Raw genomic sequence first — 18,413 nt, 5'->3', positions numbered from 1 at the left:
CTATGAGACAGGTATTCTGTGATTCAGGTATGGAAATGGAGGTTCAGAGACGTGAAGTCACCTGCCCAACGTCACACAGCTGCGAAGTGGTGGAGTTGGGATACAAGCTTGAGCAGTCTGACTCCAGAGCTCACATCCTTGAAGGCTTGGGCAGTTCTGTTGCTTTGACAGACTGCAGGACTGCAAGCCAGCGGGCCAGAGCTCTGTTCTAACCCTACGTGCCACTGGCCATGTGACCTTGAACAAATTACTTCGCCTTTCCAAGCCAGTCACTGGTAGCTGATATTTGGGTGGGAGGAAAAAGGCCCAGTGGATGGTGGGGTAGAGTGACTGGGAGCGGGAATAGTGAAGAGGACCCCAGTAGCTCCTAGGCCCTGTATCCAAAAAGAGGGTGGGGTGTTTGTGTGCTATGCAGTTACTGGGCAATTTGTTCTGATCTTATCATGACACAACTGTCTTCAGCTCCCTCTGGGAGGGATCAGGGTGTGGTGGGGGCAGAGTTATGGGAGGGGTTTGTACTGCTCTCTCACCCCAAAGTGACAGTGGAGGGGAAGGCCTAGCCACCCTATGCCCGGAAGCCTGGGTGCCCTGGGGGTAGGGATGGGGTGGTGCCCACACCTGCCAGTGCCTTTTCCGCCTCCCCGCCCCCCACCCCCGCTGGAAGACACGCCCTCCCCCTTTACCCTGTCTGGCAGGAATCTGCCCTATAGGCCCAGGTGGCACTGCCCCTCCCTTTTCCCCCCATTTGACAGGAGGTGGGGTTGAGATGCAGGTGAGTTGGGCGTGGAGGGCAGGGGAGGGACTGTGAAGGCTACTGCGCCAGCACGATGACACATTCCATGTGTGCACTTGGACTCAGTTCTCACCAGCTGTGGGAAAGGGATTCTGGCACCAAGGCACAGGCCTCAGATTCCTGCTGATTTCCTGGGGTGAGGGGTAAAATGCATGGAGGAGGCAGCCAGGGCACTTCCCCATCTTGCCCCTATTAGTGTGGTGATGTCCAATCAGCCTTTGGAGTATCTTAATTTCAAGGTTTATTAGCTGTGTGACTCCAGGCAAGTCACTTCACCTCTCTGGGCTTTAGTTTCCTTATCTGAAAAATGGGGCACTAATATACAACTTTCAGGATTATTATGGAATTTAAAGGAGATCATGTAGTCACGATACATAGTGCTAAGCCTGGCACAGGGAGGGTCTCAGCAAATGGCGAGCTTTTGAATTATTGGGGCACTGTCCTTTTTCTCTATTCTAGCGCTGATACAGGCCTAGTCCCTACTTTTGTTCCAAGCCTTCCTTATCTGTGTCTCTGGGGCTACAGTGAACAGTTGGGAGAGGGAGCAGAAAGAAGGCTGCTCTATAACACTACCCCCTTCCCCAGGTTTCAGGAGCTCATCCTGCCTGTGGGTCTGAGAGAAGTGGGGGGAGGGCCGGGGTCCAGTCTTGGGGTAAAGAGTAGGAGGCTACCTCACTCCCTTCCCCCTGTGCTTCCTTCCCAGGCCCTGGGGTGGCCAGAGCTGCCCTAACCTGGCCCAGGACCAGGGCAGCACCAGCAATGTCAGCCTCAAGGTAGGAGAGAATGCAAAGGCAGAAGCTTTGGGAGGGGCAGGCCCTGAGAACCCTGACTCATAAGTCAGGCCACTGGGGTTCTCTAGTCCTCCCTCTGCCACTAATTCACTGGGTGACCCTGGGCAGATCACTCCTCACCTCTGAACCTCAGTTTCCCCATCTGCAAAATGGGAACAGTAATGCGTCTCAGGGCTGCTGTGAGAAATGAGGTAATGGATGTAGAACCTCTAACATGGGGCCTAGGTGCTCAGGGAACATGAGCTTCCTAATGCTGGGCCCCCAGGGAAGTATATTGGGTCAGTGCCTGTTCCCAGGACCCCCTTCCCCACACTTTTGAGTTTAGCTTGACCTCTCCCCATCTTTGGCTCCTTTTCCCCACTTCCTGGCATGGACCCCTGGGGGTGACACTGGGCCAGTGACTTAACCTTATGGCCACAGTTTCTCCATCTGCAGTGGGTACCTGAGCCACGGATTGGGCAGTACTGGGTGTCCTCCCCTTGGAGAAGGAGATGGTCTCTGGAGTTGGCTCAAACAGCTGTGTGTCTCTCTGTGGTCCTGAATACCATTAATAATTACTAGTGCTTAATTGAATACTTGTTATGTGCCAGTGCTCTGCATGGATTATCTCATGCAGTCTTCACAGCTCCCCCAGAAAGCAGGTAGTGTTATTATCACACCCATTTTATACAGGGGGAAACTGAGATGCAGGAGGTATTGCTGCTAGAAAGTAGCAGAGCTGGGATTCAAGCCTGGGTTGCCTCGCTTCAGGCCCCCGCATGAATCACTCTCCCTTCCTATCTCTTGAGGTATTTAGCCCCTGGAGAATGAGTGGCTGCATCTATTTCACAGATGAGTAAATTGAGGCATTTGGGATCAAAGTCCCCCACTAGGAGGAATTTTGACCCAGACTTGATTCCTCTATTGCCAGGAGCACAAGCCCAGCCCTGAAAACTGGTGGTTTGGGGGGCAGTGTCCACATGGGTATGGAATCCTGGATCCTTTCCCCTCACTCCCACAATCAGGCTTGGTTGGCCCCAGGGGAAAGACAGCAGATAGAGGTCAGGTTTATCCTATTTTCAGGGGAAACCTCATGTCCCAGGTATATCTCTATGCCCAGCTAATTCCTCCCAGGTGTGCCTGGGAATCTCAGGTGGGAGGGTACTGGGGAGGTGGCTGCAGGCTCTCTGAAAGCCTGGATCGAGCAGAGGCCATGGGCACCTGTGGCAGGCGTGCCCACGCAGCCCCTAATCCCCAGGGCAGCTGGTTCCAAAGGGCCGGAGACCTGCAGACGCCTGGGAAAGTAGAAGTTGGCCTGAGAGTTGGGCCCTGACACGTGACTTTAGTCATGTCACTGTCCCCTTTGGGCCGTGCTTTCCTCATATGTAGAATGAGAGGGCATGAGTTAAATGCTGAAGGGTCTTCCCAGAGCTCTGCCCCTTCGTCCAGCTCTCATGGCCCTGGCAGCCTCTTCTTAAGGCAGCTCTGCTTGATGTCAGAGCTCTGCTCAGCTTCTCCTCCGCCAAAGAGAGCAGTCAAGGGTGATCAGGGGTGCCTGGAGGGCAGGGGGAAGACGCTGTCACCAGGCTCCTGCCTCTGCTTTCCCTCAGAGCCAAGCCCAGAGCTGCTCAGAATGGGACCTTCGGGAAGCGAGCCGTGGTTCCTGGCTTTGGAAGCGACGACGACGACGACAACACAGCTCCATGGGGCTCGCTCAGCCTCTGGGACGCCTACAGCGGCCAGCCGTGGGCAGTGCCTCTGACATGGCCCACTATGCCTCTGCGGGGTTGGAGAGCCCAGTACTGGCAGCAGAGCCTGCTGGTGCCAGGCACCCCTCATGCCCTGTGCCAGTTCCTGGACGGTTAGAACAGGAAATCCCAGACAGTGCTTGCCTGCAACCCCCGTACATAGCCCCAGAGGTCCCTCTGAATCCTGAGGCACATGGCAACCTGGAAGACATGCTGCCCCGCCCAGCATCCTTCCCAATGGCAGCGGGGACAAAGGGCGAGCCTGCCACCCCAGAGCCAGCCCTGCCAGTGCCGGCTCAGATTCTACCTGAGCGTTCCTCTGCCAGCAGGACCCGCTACCACATCACTGTCATCCTGCAGGGGTGTGGGCAGGCACCTGGGGAAGAGGGTGAGGAGCCCAAACCGGCCCAACCAGCTCTCCACCCCTTCTGCCCCAAGGAATCCAGGGGCCGGCGGAATCCTCCCCAGGGGCCCCGCCCCATCACAGGGTGCATGACTGAACCACCCCAGGAGCCCTGGCTAAGAGCCCCACCGCATCAGGAGAGCACAGACCAGCGGCAGGAGCTTCAGGCCCCCTGGACACCTGGGTCCCCACACAGACGGTGAGTACAGGTCTGTCCCCACATGGGGAAATGGTAAGAGGAGAAACTGTTCTAGCTGCCCTCTCTGGGGTCTCTGCCTTGTCTCCAGACTTCTCCAATTCTAGGCCCATTCATTCAGCTCCCTGAGCATGAACTGACTCTGCCACCCTCTCCCCACCCATCTTGCCCTCCTTTCATACCTCCCCTAACCCACAGCCTGTCTCCTGGAACCCATTGCTGCTCTCCTCCCCTGTCTATCTGAGGAGGGGAAGATCCTGTCATGGAGAGGATGGGGGAGAGGTCCTCTTCTCCTCAGCAATACCCACCACTCCCTGGTTCTGTTCAGGAGACCACAGACCTTGCTCATCTGGGAATAGGCACCCAGCTACAGTGCTGGGTGTCCTGGGACAAGTTGCTTAACCTCTCTGGGCCTTGAGTTGAGTAGATTTGGTAGCTGGAGATGAGGTGGTTACAGTATCATGCTTTGAACTCCAGAGCTGGGCTGCCAAAATAGCAGGGATGCTTATTAATAATGCCTCGGTTACAATAATAATTACCCCCATCTGGTTCTGTGTCAGCCACCACAGGAACAGGCGCCAAGATTCTCGAGACTTGGTTTTTATTTGTTTGAAATGACTCTTCCAAATATGCCTGGTAGGCTCAGAGGTTAAAGGGTAGGTCCCTTAAAATTCACTGAGGAGGGAGTGAACATGGGACCTCTCTAGGACCACCAGGTAGGGGACTGGGCCTCAAATGGGGCTCTGAAAAGTTTCTAATGAAGGTGGTGGCTGTCATTTGTGGTTTGTTTTCTAAACATCATCCTATTTAATGGTCACAAAAGACCCATGGAGTAGGACTAATCCTGCTCTGCACCCCCACGCACCCATGACAATGAGGAACCTAAGGCTCAGAGAGGTTACACCACTTGCTCAAAGTCAACTAGCAAGTGAAGGGGCCAGAATTTGAACACGAGTGCCTGTGCTCTAACCACTTATCTATCCTGCCTCTCAGAAGCCGCGTTGGCTCTGTGCACACAGTGGAGGGTTGAATGTGGTTGCTGTGTGGACTCCAGGGTTTTCTGTGACCCTGTAGAGATGGATTTGGCTGCACTGTGTTAGCAGAGGCAGCATCAGGGATGCCCAGGCCTCTGGGCAGGAGTCAGGGTACCTGGTCCTGAGGCAAGGAAGAGGGAGATGTGGGACCCCAGCTGGCTCAGAGACCTGCCTGGGTGCCCCAGCTGGAGGAGAAGGGCTGCAGAGAGGGAGGGGGAGGAGGCAGGTCTTGAAGAGGGTGTAGGAGAAGCAGTAGGTTTAGCTGGGAGGGCTGGGGATCTACCTGCCACTCCCTGGCTATTTCGGGCCCAGGTGGATAATGACAGACTCGAGCAGGAGGCTAGGGCTCACTTAGAGAGGAGGAAGTAGACCTCCAGGGACATCATCCTTCTATGTCCCTAGGGTTCCTGGGCCAGGATTGGCAATTATAGGGAGTGGGGAGGCGGGACAGAGTTGGGTCTGCAAGTGGGAATGTGTATGCATCCGTTGGTGTGCATCTGTGTTCAAGTATAAGTGAATTTCCAGAGGAGGAGGTCTTGAGGCTGTGAATTGACTGTATGCATGTATGTGTTGTGAATGTATGCTTTCGTCATTATGTCTCTGTGTTTCTGTGAGTGTGACTTGTATGTCGCTGTGTCTTTGAGTGTTTGTAACTTTGACTCTGTGTGTTTATGTCTGACTGCATAAGTCTGTATAAGTGTCTGTGTGTTTTTGTGCCTGTGAGAATCTGAGGGTCTATGCTGGTATTGTCCCTGTGTCAGTGTATGCCTATGTGACGCAGCATGTGTTTTCGGGCATGTAGGCCTGTGGACTGGTTTGGCCTAGTTTGGGGGTGACTCACAGGTAAGCGGGGAGAATCCAGGACTTGTTGGGTTAGACAAGGCTCTTTCCCACACTCCCCCCGCCCCTTCCTCAGCCTCTCCCTTCCCAGCCCCACACACCTTTTTTGGAGGTCACAGGTTACCTTGCCAACAAATCAACTTCTGATTTGGGGCCCTGGAGAAGATAGGGCTTTGAGAATAGGCACTTCTGCTGGCTTAGGAGAGGCACCTGGGTCATTGGGGTGTGTCTTAAGAGCAAGGACAAAAAAGGGGAGCTATAGGAGGGCAGATTCCAACATCATTTGAAGAACATTCTAGCAGTCATGACTGTCCAGGGATCAGACAGTTCAACTGTCAAATGGTGACCTCCCTGTCCCTAGAGGTAAGCAAGCAGAAGTGAATGACCACATGCGTGTGGAATGAGTAACTGTCAGGGGTGTTGTCCAGGGGTAGGGTTGGGTTGAGAGAGACATTGCATCCTGATTATTCGGAGGTTACTGACAATATCTGATCAGATTAACAATGGCTTCCTTTGAAGCTGCTTTCCTGTTGCTTTGCCAAAGCCTATGGGGTCTTCCAAATGTGGTTCCTGTTTGTATGTCTAATTCTTTGACCCCTGGATTCCGAGGATACCACCTTCATGGGAAAGTTGGCTTTGGATGAACCTAACCTAACACAATTAGCATTGAGTGAATGAATGAGTGAATGAATGAATAAATGTCTTAGAATCCAGGTTTTGTCTTTTACTATTAATGCCATCAGGGAGAGGGACTCTCAGAGAATGGTAGTTGTTATTACTGTTATTCAGAAATGGAGAGGAGACTCAGGGGGGCTCGGTGAGGGGGTGAAGTTCCATGTGGGGGATTCCCAACAAGGAGGACAGGGGTTCTATTGGAAGAAAGGGGACTCCTTAGTGAGGACAGGGGAGAGGGTCGGCGCCTCAGTGAAGAGCTAAAATCCAGGGTCTTAGGTGTCTGATTGTGTCCTGCTCTCTGGAATTCGGCCTGGGGAAAGGATTGGGGCTCCCTCTCAGCCCCTCACCTTCCCCATATACAAGGCTTTTCTGGGGCTACTACTCAGACACTGCCCTGGGCCAGACCACATGCTGTCATAGCCACTGGGTCAGATCAGGCTTCCCTGAGCCTCAGCCTTTTCATCTCTGTCCCTCATAAAAACTGAGTCACTGCTGGGGCCCACAGGGCAGGGTCAAAGTTCTAGATTCCACCAGCTTCTCAGGAGGGAGGAAGATAAACATGGGGGAGGGCACTTGTGGGCATGGGTCCATTTCTGGCCTTAACCTCCCTTATAGTGGTCTGGGGCTGCCTCGTGAGAGCAGGAGCAGACCTGAAGACAGGTTGGGCCTGAGGCTGGGGATGAACATGCTGACTTCTCAGGTCCTTGGGGTCTGAGAACAGGATTGCCCTGGTCAGTGCAGCCTGGAAGTCAGAGTGGTGGCTGGATGACCCCTCCAGGACTGCTGTGGGACTCTTTAAAAGTGAATCTCCAAACGACAGAATCTCAGTTTACCAGGTAAATACATCAGGGAGTTTGATATGGTGGTTAAGCACTTAGGGCTGGGGTTCAAGTCTTGCTTCTGCTGCTGTGTGACTCTGGGCAAGTTTCTTAACCTCTCGGAGCTCCCCCCATCTGCAAAATGGGAATATTTGTTGATAATTTATTAATAATTTATTCCTTATGACATATCAAATGCATGGGATTCTTTTGAGGGTTCCATAGGACAATGAATATAAAGCAGTTAGCAAGGTGTTTGGCACACAGTAAGCCCTCAACAAATGGCTTTTGTTGTTATTATTACTATTAAAACAGGGAGATTGACCAGAGAGTTTCTAGGGAGCTTAGAGGTCTTCTCAGACAGTTGTTATCATTATCCCCTATTTAGTATAGGAGGTAATGGTGACTCAGAGATCAAGGAGGGTCAGAAAAGAACTAGGACCCAGGCCCCACCCCTTAAGGTATGAAGGTGAGATGGCGAGGACCACAGGAATAGCTGGATGTGCTCAGAGTCTTGGCATCGGGGACAAGAAGAAAGATGTCTGGACATGGATTCAGATACGCATTCAAACCCCAGCTTGGCAACTTGGCAGATGCCTCACCCTGGGCCAGCTACTCCTCTTCTCTGACCCTTGGTTTCTTTACCTGAACCATGGGGGAAGTAATCATCGAGGAGAAAATTGAAGCGAGTGCATTCAAGTCCAAAGTGCTGGGTCCTAAGGGGCTACATTCAGACCCACAGATGCACCCAGATGTGCACCTATGCTCAGTCACACCACATGCTCACTTGAGCACACCTGCTAGGGTTAGGTCACAATTCTCCAAGGTGACAGCATGAAGTTTGTGAGCCAGCCTTTTGGTTTATAAGGCGAGTTTTTGTTCTTTCTCTCTTATTGGATCCTGACAATAACCCTATGAAACACACTCTTATTATTACAGTTTTGTGGCTGGGAACCCCGAAACTTGAAGGGAAGAAGTGCCCTGCCCAAGGTCATCTAGCTAGTGAGTGACAGGGTCAGGGGGAAGCCAGCTTTGCTTGAGGCCAAAGCCCGTCTTTCCTTCCCTTCTTATTTCAAAATGGCAGGAACAGTGTCAGAACAGTTGCCCAGTTTTCAGTTTCTGGTTTTCTAGTTTTGGGGGCTCCTGGAGGACTAGACCCAGGGCTCCTTGGGCAGAGTCCCAGCTTCATCCATAGACCAGTGGGTTAGACCATATACCTTTCTGCTCTCTCTGTCTTCCCTCTTTTTCCAGTCTCGGGCCTCAGTTTCATGTCTGGAAGGACCCTGGCATAGTTCAGGGGTCGGCAAACTTTGGAGACGGAAGAGCCAATCCTGTCCCTCACAACAATTTAAAATAATTATTCGAGAGCCATAAAACAAATGAAATCACCATTATGTGAATAATATCCTTTAAAAATTTTATAAATGAAACTGATAGTTTTATTGTCATTTTCAATTTTACTTCAGAGCCACATGTATGTACCCAAAGGGCCGCATGTGGCTCGCCAGCTGCAGTTTGCCGACCCCTGGCATAGGGGATCATCTGAAAGTGGGGAAAGGGGTGGGACAGCTGAGAGTACCATGCCCATTTTACAGGTGAAGAAATGGACCCAAAAGGTCAAATGACTTGCCTGAGGTTACCCACTCTGACCTTGGCAGGGGTGGTTATTCTGCGCTATGGAGAGCCACCCTCACCACCCCTAACCCGTCTCTCTCCTTTCTGGCACCATCTACAGGGAGCTGGGCTGCAGTGAGCCAAGGGCACTTCAGGACAGGTTGCTGGAGCCCAACATGGAGGAGGCAGGTGGGCCCCCAGCTAGGGCCGAGGCCCGAGTAGTAAGTGCCAGACTGACATGGCGGCAGCGGCCCCCTGCCCAGGAAGAGATAAGACACCATTTTCACAAGGTGTCCCTGGTGTCCGGGGCCCAGATGGAAGGCCCTCAGGAGGAGCTATATGGGTACTGCCACCATGGAGAGGAAGTCAATGGCTTTGCTGCACCGGAAGAGACTCTTAATCACCAAGGCCCCAGGCATGGGGCTGGCTCCGAGAGCTTCCAGAGCCACGGGCCCATCTTCTCCAAGAAGTACACACTACCTCCCAAGGAGAAAAGGCTGGTGGGGAGGCTGAAAGAGGCTGTGGACCAGGGTGATGGCAGCCCCCAAGGACCCAGAACTGAGCCGCCAAGCCTGGGAGCCATGTCCAGGACTGAGCTTTTGGTGCCTCTGCCTGGGCCCCGTGAGCCGAGCCCCCACCCAGGTGCAAGCCTCAAGGAACGGCGAGTGACACGCACTGTGCGGACCACTGTGGTGATGGGAGGGCACGTGGACCGACGAGTGAGCAGCTCTGTGACCTTGGGGCCAGCGCTCCCTGGTGAAGCCCTGTCAAGGGGCCGCAATGCTGTGCGCACAGTCCGGACAATCGTGGTGAGCCCCAAGGCTGAGGGCTCTCCCAGCCGAAGTCAGGCCCTGGAGCTATTAAGCAGCCTGGTGCCTGTTGAGCGAAACCCACCTGCCAACCGGCTTTCCAGGCCCATGGCTGCTGTGCCAAGGAGTCCAGGTCTGGGCAGCACAGGGGGCACAGCCGTGGGACAGTTGCCTAAGATGGGGACAACAGAGCCAAAAGACAGATCTGCCCTGGCCCCTGCAGGCATCCCAGAGGGTGCTCACCCACCTCAAAACCGGGATGTGTCTGCAGTTCACCCAGACCAAGACCAGGGCCGAGCCCGGGCCACCAGGGCCCATGAGGTCCCAAGGGTGCAGGAAGCCTCCTGCCCCACCCAGTTCCCTGTCCAGACCCACACCCCCTCCCTGGGCCTAGTGCACTCCCCTGAGCAGCCTGTGGTGCCCACTCTCCCCAGGGCCCAGCTTACTCTTGATCTCAGGGCATCCCAAGCCCTGCCCTCTGTAAAAAGGGAAGGGCTCACAGATCCCCCTGCTGCCACCGTCAGGCCCATGGTAAGGAGTGACGTTGTTACAGTCCCTGGACAATCTCTTGCTCCATCCTCTGCAAGAAGGAAGGCTGACCCCAGCCCAGGAAATCTTTCTATTCCATCTTCCCCAAAGAATAAGGTTGTTCAGGACTCTGAAAATGTCCCTATTTTCTCCCTCACCCAGAAAGAGATAGTACAGGGCCCTGGTGTTCCTGCTGACCCAGCTCTCACCCAGAAAGAGGTTGTGCAGGCTACTAGTGTTCCTGCTGCCTCACCCCCCAAGGCAACCAAGGTTGTCCAGGGTCAAGAAGGCAGACCTAACACCCCAAAAGAGGTTGTCCAGGGTATTGAAGACAGCCTTGCCCCTTCCCTTACGAATGAAGAGTCTGTTCAAGGCCTGACTGCTCCTGCTAGCCCATCCCCCAAGGAGGATAAGGCTTTCCAGGGTTCTGAAGGGAGCCCCATCTCATCTCCCACACAAAAAGAGGTTCTCCAGGGCCCTGGTGCTTCTGCTGTCCCATTTTCCACCCAGAAAGTGGTTGTCCAGGGTCCAGCTGTTCTCCCTGTTCCCTCCTCCCCAGTGAGCAAGGTGCCTCCCAGCCCAGGAGTCCCCCCGGCCCCAGTGCCGATGGGAGCAGAGGCCAGTCTGGAGTCCCAGCTTGTCCTTGACTCCACCAAGGGCAAGGTGCTCCCAGAGCCAACAAGGAAGGAGGAGGAGGTGGCCCTGGCAGCTGACCTGGAGATTTTCCTGGATACCCTGCGGAGCATGGAGGCCCCTGAGATCCTCCGCACTCACCGGCTGCCACGAGCCCCCCGCTCCTCTTACCTGGCCATGTATGCCACGCTGCCCACCATCGAGGAGGACCAGCCTGGGCAGTGGGTGCTGGGGCCCAGCCCCCAGGAGGTTCCTGCACTGGAAGAAGAGGAGGAGGAAGAGGAGCCAGAGAACCCCTACCTGAGTGAAGACGAGAAGCTCCAGCGCAGGCAGGAGAAAGCCAGTCCCAGCCCCGCCTGGGACTCCCGCCCAGCCAGGCCCCTGCAGGCCTCTTCCTCTCCTATGGAGATGATGAAGAAACATGTCACAGAGGCCAAGGGCTCCCATTCAAAGCCAGGGCCAGAGTTGCAGGCAAGCAGCAGGCCCACTTCCCGTCTTGGAGGCAGCCTTCTCTTTGGTGGTCTGGAACCACTGGGCACAAAACTATCTGCTCTGCCACCCCATGGGGCACCGGGGCTCAGGAAGGTGCCAGGACAACTGCCCCTTCTCTGCAGTGAAAGGCCGCTGCCAGAGAAGCCTGAAAGTGCCAGGCCCCTTGAGGGCTGGGTAAGTGAGGCCTTGGGTGGGCAAGGGAGGGTGCCTGGCCTTACCAGGGTTTAAATGGTGTGAGGACCATGGTACTGGGAGGCACAGTCTCCAGAAGCCAAAGCTTTGGGCCTGAGGTCTGGCTCAGTGTGACCCTGTGCAAGCCACTTCTCAGAGCCTCATTCTTTCTGTCCAAACGGCGAGGGTTTGCACTGTGGATTCCAAAGGGCATAATGGCTCCGATCTCTTGGAAGCTGGGGAAGGGGAGGGATAGGGACCCAGCTCCTGGGACAGGGTAATGAGGCCCCTGGAGGTTGGAGACAAATGTGGCATCCTCTGGGGGTGAGGGGGTGGGGGTGGAGGCCAATAGGGAGGATGTGGGATGCCTGAAATGGCAGGTTGTGGGAGGCAGTGAGGATATGACCCCGCAAGACTTATTACCACTTTCACTTCCAGAGCCCAGCATTGAAGAACCAGGGCAAGCTGAACACCAGGCCTGGAAAGGTAGGGAGGTGGGGGCAAGTGTGCAGCACGAGGTGGGGGCCTGGGGACAGAGCCTGAGGACCTCCTTTGTGCCTTCTCTAGATAGTCCTCTTCTCGGAGCCCGGCTGCCAAGGCAGTAGCAGGGAGGTTTGGGATGACATTGCTGATGCCTCTGGCTGGGCCCGCGTGGCCTCCGTAAGGGTGGTGCGAGGCTGGTGAGTTCGGAGTACCCGGGGATGGGGGGATAGAGGGGGCTGCCTGTGAACCTGGGGCAGTTAAAAGTGCCCAGGCCAACCTGGCAGAAACCCCATTTCCCAGAGACCCTGCCTTTTGGGTGTATCCTCTTCCACCCAGTGACCCAGGGTTTCTGTGCCCACAGCTGGGCGATCTATGAAGAGGTGGAGTTCCAGGGCCAGAAGCTGGTCCTGCCTGAAGGAGACGTGGAACTCAGAGCCTCAGGGCCAGGGTGGAGTACCCAAGGCATCGGCTCCCTGAGGAGGGTTGTCCGGGTGAGTGGGCTGGGGCGGGGCTGGGGGTGGTTGTTGCCCTGTATACCCTGGGCCCTGGGCCTTGAGAAGGGAGACAGCCTCAGGCACCTAGAGCTGGAATCTGGGAGAGATCATACGGGGTAAGGGGCAAAAGGGGGTTTATTAGGAACTAACTTATAGATTCCTGACCTTGGAGCCAACAGTGTTCTGGGGAGTGCTCAGCCTGGCTTGGGGAGGCAGGGGCCAGGCAGAGGCCAAGCCCCAGCTTGGGAAAGCTGCCCGGGGACGTTTGAGCTGGCACCAGAGAAAGGTTCAGTTAGAACAGCAGAAACAGTTGGGGGTGGATATGGGTGCTTGCCCACCCCCAGGGCCCAGGCGCTTAGGCCCACAGTCAGACCCAAGGTACCTCTGACATTTGTTCATTCATTAGCTCAAGGATGCTCGTTAATGTCTGCCGTGAGCCAGCCACCACACCAGGCAATGGGGTGTGAGATGGGGGAGGCCTGCTCTCTGCCCTGCAGGACTCAGGGTCAAGCTAGGGTAGCAGGGTGGGGGTTGCAGCAGGAAAGCCATATAATCAGATCAGAGATTTATAAACACCCCTCTGGCTGCCAGGAGGAGAAAAGACTGGATGGGAATCCTCTGAATTTGAGGGAGGGATATGTGGTTTGAAAAGGCATAGTCAATATTATGGTTTCATATCTGTAAAGTGGGGAAAAAAACCAGCATCGTTTTCATAACACCAATTTACAAGCTACCGAAATTAAGCTTGACAAAACCATCTTGGCCACGAAGGAGAAACAGAAGAGAAAGCAGGGCCAATCAGACATTTTGTTTGATGTTTAAAGAAAGGAGGAATAACTCCAAGTCCAGAGCTGTTGCAATCTTCCTGGTAAGAGAGTTTGAGAGGTGATGAGTGTTAATTAGGCCAGTGGCCCAGGCGTGTAAAGGAGGGGACAGTTTTCAAAGCCTCTCCAGAAACACACAAATGTTTATGGACAGTTTACTGTGAGCTTCTCACAATAAATTCATCTTCGAGTGGGAGGTTACGAGGTTCAAGAGAAAAACAAGGGCTTTGAAGTCAGGTGGACCTGGATTCATTTGATTCATGCAGCATTGATTGGGTACCTAGTGTGTTTCAGGCACATGGGAGGTGCTGATTTGCAACAGTGAACTAAACTGCTCTGTTCTTTGCCCTGCTACTGACAGACTGCGTGCCCTTGGGAAGGCCACTTAACTTCACTGAGCCTCACTTTCCTAGTCTGCGAATGAAGTAATAACTCCCACGGGGAGGACTGAGATGGGATGGGACATGCCCTTAGCACCATGCCTTACACTCAGTAGATGCTTCATAAGCATCTGATTGATGAAGGAGTGAGTGAAAATTGTCCTGGTGAGGAAGAACCACCCAGCATGTAGAGGACCTGCTGTCGCCTGGAATGAGGTGCAGGTGGAACCAGCCTGGGTAGGGTCAGGAGTGGTACATAAAGGAAGGGTCAAAGTGAGACTTCAGGAAGCAGTCCATCCCCCCCAGCCCTCTACCAGGCTGAAAGTTAGGCTGCCCAGAGACAAGGAGAAAGGCATGGCACCTGTTGGGAACTTTCGTCTCATGTCCCAAAGGTCCAGCGTGGGACCAGCAAGGACTTTGGTCTCCACTTGTCTGGCTGACCTTGAGAAAACACCCCAGTCATTCTCCCGGCTTCTGGGCAGACAGCCACGAAGGTTTCCTAGAAGCTCCCCTAGAGGCCTGGCTGGATAGACGGGGAAGCAGGTGAGGGCAGGAGGTAGTATCTGAGGGGTGCTGTTTTACATTTCATTTTCCCACCCCTCTCCCACAGGACTACATTACCCCAGAGATCAGACTGTACTCTGAGGAGGGTCTCAAGGGGGAGCAAGTGAAGCTAACCGAGGCCTTGAAGGACCCCCAGAGCCTGGAGAGGCCCCTGCAGGTGGCATCTGCCACTGTCTCTGCAGGACTGTGAGTCTGGGCTGTTCTGGAACCCCTTCATTTAATATGCACTGTGCTGGTAACACAGAAGGTCACAGTTCCTGCCCTCAAGAAGTCCTCAGTCTACTGGTGGGGACAGGCAAGTAAGCAGACAGTGGCAATCAAGAGTTCCTGAATGGGGCAGCCCAGAGCTGTGGGAGCACACAGCACCAAACCAGCCTGAGGTCAGAGAAGCCTTCCTGCAGGAGGAGACACCTCAGCTGGGATGAGTTTGTCCCAGAAGAATCTAAGCTCCTTGACGGCAGGGATTTTGTATGTTTTATTCACTACTGTATCACTGATGCCTGAAGCAGGGCCTGGCACAGGGTAGATGCCCCTAAATATTTGTTAATTGAATGAATGGGGGAAAGAGTATATCTAGCAGGGGAACAACACCCCCAAAGGCCCAGAGGTGAGAGATCTTAAGCTTCGAAAGTTCAGTCCGGCCAGAGAAAACAGCAAGTGGGGAAATGTGAGACCCAGGAGGAAGGTCTGATGGGCCTCTACTGCAGCTGGGCTGTATTGTGAGCTAACTGGGAGTTACTGGGGGGTGTTCAAGCAGGTATGTGTGCTATTAGAAAGAACTCTCCAGCTGCTGTGTGAAATTAGAGAGGGCCAGGCCAGAGGAAGGGAGACTGATAGAGTGGCTACTGCAAAAGATTATGGGTACCTGAAATGTTCTCCAGAATCCCCTTGACAGGGGCCTCTCCCCCAAAACACCCTCTCCTCTAAAACTTCCCTTCCATCTACCAATCTGTGTCCCTGGGCATCTGGATACAGCTGCCTCTCTGCCTCCCCCCAGGTGGCTGCTGTACCCCAAACCTTTCTTTGAAGACACTCCCTGCATCCTGGAGCCTGGAGAGTACCCCACCTCAGAGCCCTGGGGTACATCGAACTCCAGTGTGGGCTCCCTGAAGCCCATGAGATTGGTAAGGAGTAGGTGGTCCCAAGTAGCCTTGTCCTAGAATCTGGAGCAAGAGGCAGGGCCTGGGAACTCTTACTTGGAATGGAGTTTAAGGAAAGGGAGGATTAGTCCAAGAGATGGGGGAGAGGGAGGACATGGGGTCAGCCAGTTTTAGGGGCCTCAGAATCAAGTAAATCTTAGATCACCAGCCCCAGCTGTCTTCCCCAACCTCTGGGCCGGTGTCTCAGCTCTGTCTCCTTTGTAGGGCTGCCCAAGAGTGGAGAAGCCAGGGGAACCCAAGGTAAGTCTGGGCTTCTGGGTCAAAGAGGGCCTTTGGGTGTGGGGGGTGGGGTGTATGTGTGTGGCTACGGTGGCCTGAACTGGAAGATGGGAGATGAGGGCCCTGGGGGCCAGAAGCTGGGTCTGGGATAGTGGAACCTGATGGGCTCACTGGGAACTGGCTTTTGATGTATAAGGACCTGGTCAGAGGTCAGAGAAGTGACAGGCGTTACATAAGGGCATGGGGCTCAGTGAAGGAGTGGGAGAGCTTAGCTCTGGGCTGATGCTGGGCAGAGCCATCCTGGGCTGGCTGGGTTTGGGTCCAGATCACTCCCCATCAACCCCACCACCCCCTTCCCCTAGGCTGTAGTATATGAGGCCCCAGATTTTCAGGGCCGGAGTTGGGAAGTGAGCGGAGACATCTACAACCTTCAGCAGCCAGAGGACAGCCACAGCCCCCATCTGGCCTCCGTGGGGTCCCTGCGAGTTCTTGGGGGCTGGTAAGGACTCAGAACCCTTCCTTCTACCTTATCCTCCTCACTGGCCTCTACCCTGGGGGTGGGGGTGATCTGGCTGCCTAGGGGTGCCGGGAGCTAGCTGCCTTATACATCTAGGGGCCTCCTGTGACTGAGCCTGTTTGTTCCCTTCTGTCTTCCCCCAGCTGGGTGGGCTATGAGAAGGAGGGCTTCCGGGGCCACCAGTATCTGCTGGAGGAGGGAGAATATGCTGACTGGTCACACTGGGGAGGCTATGATGAGGCGCTGACCTCCCTGCGGATCATCCGGACGGTAGGCAAGGGCAATTGGGCCTCTGGCCTCAGCCATACCTTCCCCGGTACAATTTGTTGAGGGAAGAATTTGTGCTCCACCTCCCTGTTCACCTGAGCACCTGAAAGTGTTCCCTGAGGTCTGGCCTCTATTCCTCCTGCTGCTCTTCCCCAGGCCACACCGATCCCCTCACCCCAAAGTCCCTTGGTGGGCTGCCTCCCAGGGGCCTGGTCAGTCCCAGGGGTTTCCGTCGGTAGGCGGGAAAGACCTGACTATTCTTGGGGCCCAGGACTTCGCGGACCCGGCCGTGGTGCTGTTTGAGGCCATGGACTTCGAGGGGCACGGCGTAGAGGTGAGCGAGCCATTGCCTGACGTGGAGCTGGCGCGACACGGACCCCACACGCAGGCTATCCACGTGCTCAGCGGAGTGTGAGTGACCTCCGGAGCCTGCGGGCTGGGGGCGGTTCCAGGATTGGTGCCGGCTTCACCCGCTGACTCGCGTCCCACCCTTCCACAGGTGGGTGGCCTATCAGGAGGTGGGCTTCTCCGGGGAACAGTATGTGCTGGAGAAGGGCGTGTACCGCAACTGCTACGACTGGGGTGCGGGCAACAGCGCCCTCGCCTCGCTGCAGCCGATCCTGCAGGTGGGTGCCCGCCGCAGGGAGCGGGGGCCTCCGGAAGAGTGGGGCTTGGATTCTGAGATGCGCCCACTGCAGAGGAGCGGGACTGGAAGGACCCAGTCCCGAGCTCGTGGGGGCGGGGCCTCTGGAAGGGGCGGAGCTAATACGGATCGGAGTTCTGGGAGAGTTACGGTTAGGTTCCCGAATATTGAGACAAACCAGAACTGAGGCTAGCGGCTGGTGCACTCCTTAAGTCTCGAAACTTTGGTCTCTTCCTTCAGGTCGGAGAGCACAATCTACACTTTGTCTCGAAGGTAAGGAGCTGGTGGGAGCCTATGTCTCTCTCCTCTTCCCTCATTTCCAATCTCTTCCCCATTCTCTCTGCCTCACTCCATCGCCCTCCTTTACTCTCATCTATTCCCGTCTCTACCCCCAGATTCAGCTTTTCTCTGGTCCCGACTTCCTGGGAGATCACATCTCATTCGAGGATGACCAGACCTCTCTGCCCGCCTCCTTCCAGCCCCAGTCCTGCCGTGTCCACGGCGGCAGGTGAGGACGTGGGGGAGGGAAGGCTCGAGGTGCGGGAAGCAGGACACACTTGTCCATCTGAAGCGCTTAACTCAGCTTGGAAATCGGGGCTGCAGGAAGAGGGCCCTTCTTTCAAATGATTTTCTTACTCAGACTTCCCTGAAATTAGCTATTCTGTCCCGACTCATTCAATCTTAAACAAAGTAAAATAAAATTTTAATGGAAAATGTAAAACTTGTAGATAGTATAGTATAAAGAATCCCATATCTCTTATAAGAAAGGATACACACATGCACATACACACACACACACACACACACACACACAGAGCCACAAGCTATTATCACAGCTAATAAAATTCACAATAACTTATTAATATTACCTAATACCCAGCCCATGTTCAAATTTCTCCAGTTTTCTCAGAAAATGCCTTTGTAAAATTGGTTTGTTTTTCTCAGGATTCAAACAAGGTTCGCACAGTGTATTTGGTCTCTAATGTATAACAAGCCTCCCCGGCCCCATCCCACCCCCAAACTGTTTGAGAAACCCAATAGTTTGCCCTGTGAGTTTCCCATCTTTTGTCGTTGGCTCTTGCTTCCTGGCGGTGTCTTTTAACTTGTTTTTCTGTGCCCCATACTTCCTGTAAACTGGTTGTTAGATCTAGAGACTTGATGAGATTGAGGTTGTTTTGTTTTGTTGGCAAGACACTGTAGGTGGTGCTGTGTACTTCCCACTGTATCACATCACGGAGGCCTGTGTCTGCTTGCCCCACCTTGAATGATAGATATTAAGATTCCCTACATCATAAGATTTCCCATTTAATGGTTTTAGTATCCATTGATGATAATTGC

General features: G+C 54.3%; 1 protein-coding gene across 4 annotated transcripts in view; it reads left to right on the top strand.

Annotated features, from left to right (window-relative positions):
• CRYBG2 (crystallin beta-gamma domain containing 2) overlaps nt 1-18,413 on the top strand; it is a 28,374-nt gene that overhangs the window by 701 nt on the left and 9,260 nt on the right. For 2 of the 4 annotated variants that reach the window (XM_019650099.1, XM_019650098.1), the window contains exons 2-16: nt 1,497-1,566; nt 3,174-3,913; nt 9,013-11,527; nt 11,963-12,010; nt 12,092-12,204; nt 12,369-12,498; nt 14,316-14,455; nt 15,267-15,393; nt 15,634-15,669; nt 16,011-16,147; nt 16,309-16,435; nt 16,704-16,843; nt 16,932-17,058; nt 17,316-17,348; nt 17,471-17,583. In XM_019650099.1, the coding sequence (XP_019505644.1) occupies nt 1,497-1,566; nt 3,174-3,913; nt 9,013-11,527; nt 11,963-12,010; nt 12,092-12,204; nt 12,369-12,498; nt 14,316-14,455; nt 15,267-15,393; nt 15,634-15,669; nt 16,011-16,147; nt 16,309-16,435; nt 16,704-16,843; nt 16,932-17,058; nt 17,316-17,348; nt 17,471-17,583 (4,596 nt within the window). Of the gene's footprint in view, nt 1-1,496; nt 1,567-3,173; nt 3,914-7,151; nt 7,296-9,012; nt 11,528-11,962; nt 12,011-12,091; nt 12,205-12,368; nt 12,499-14,315; nt 14,456-15,266; nt 15,394-15,633; nt 15,670-16,010; nt 16,148-16,308; nt 16,436-16,703; nt 16,844-16,931; nt 17,059-17,315; nt 17,349-17,470; nt 17,584-18,413 lie in introns of those variants that run through there. The other 2 variants (XM_019650100.1, XM_019650101.1) reach the window with 2 other exon arrangements.

This window comes from Hipposideros armiger, unplaced genomic scaffold (genome assembly GCF_001890085.2).
Source record: "Hipposideros armiger isolate ML-2016 unplaced genomic scaffold, ASM189008v1 scaffold_138, whole genome shotgun sequence".
In the NCBI taxonomy this organism is placed as follows: Eukaryota; Metazoa; Chordata; class Mammalia; order Chiroptera; family Hipposideridae; genus Hipposideros; species Hipposideros armiger.
The sequence above is the reverse complement of the archived record's forward strand: the minus strand, read 5'-3'. Positions and strand labels throughout refer to the sequence as shown.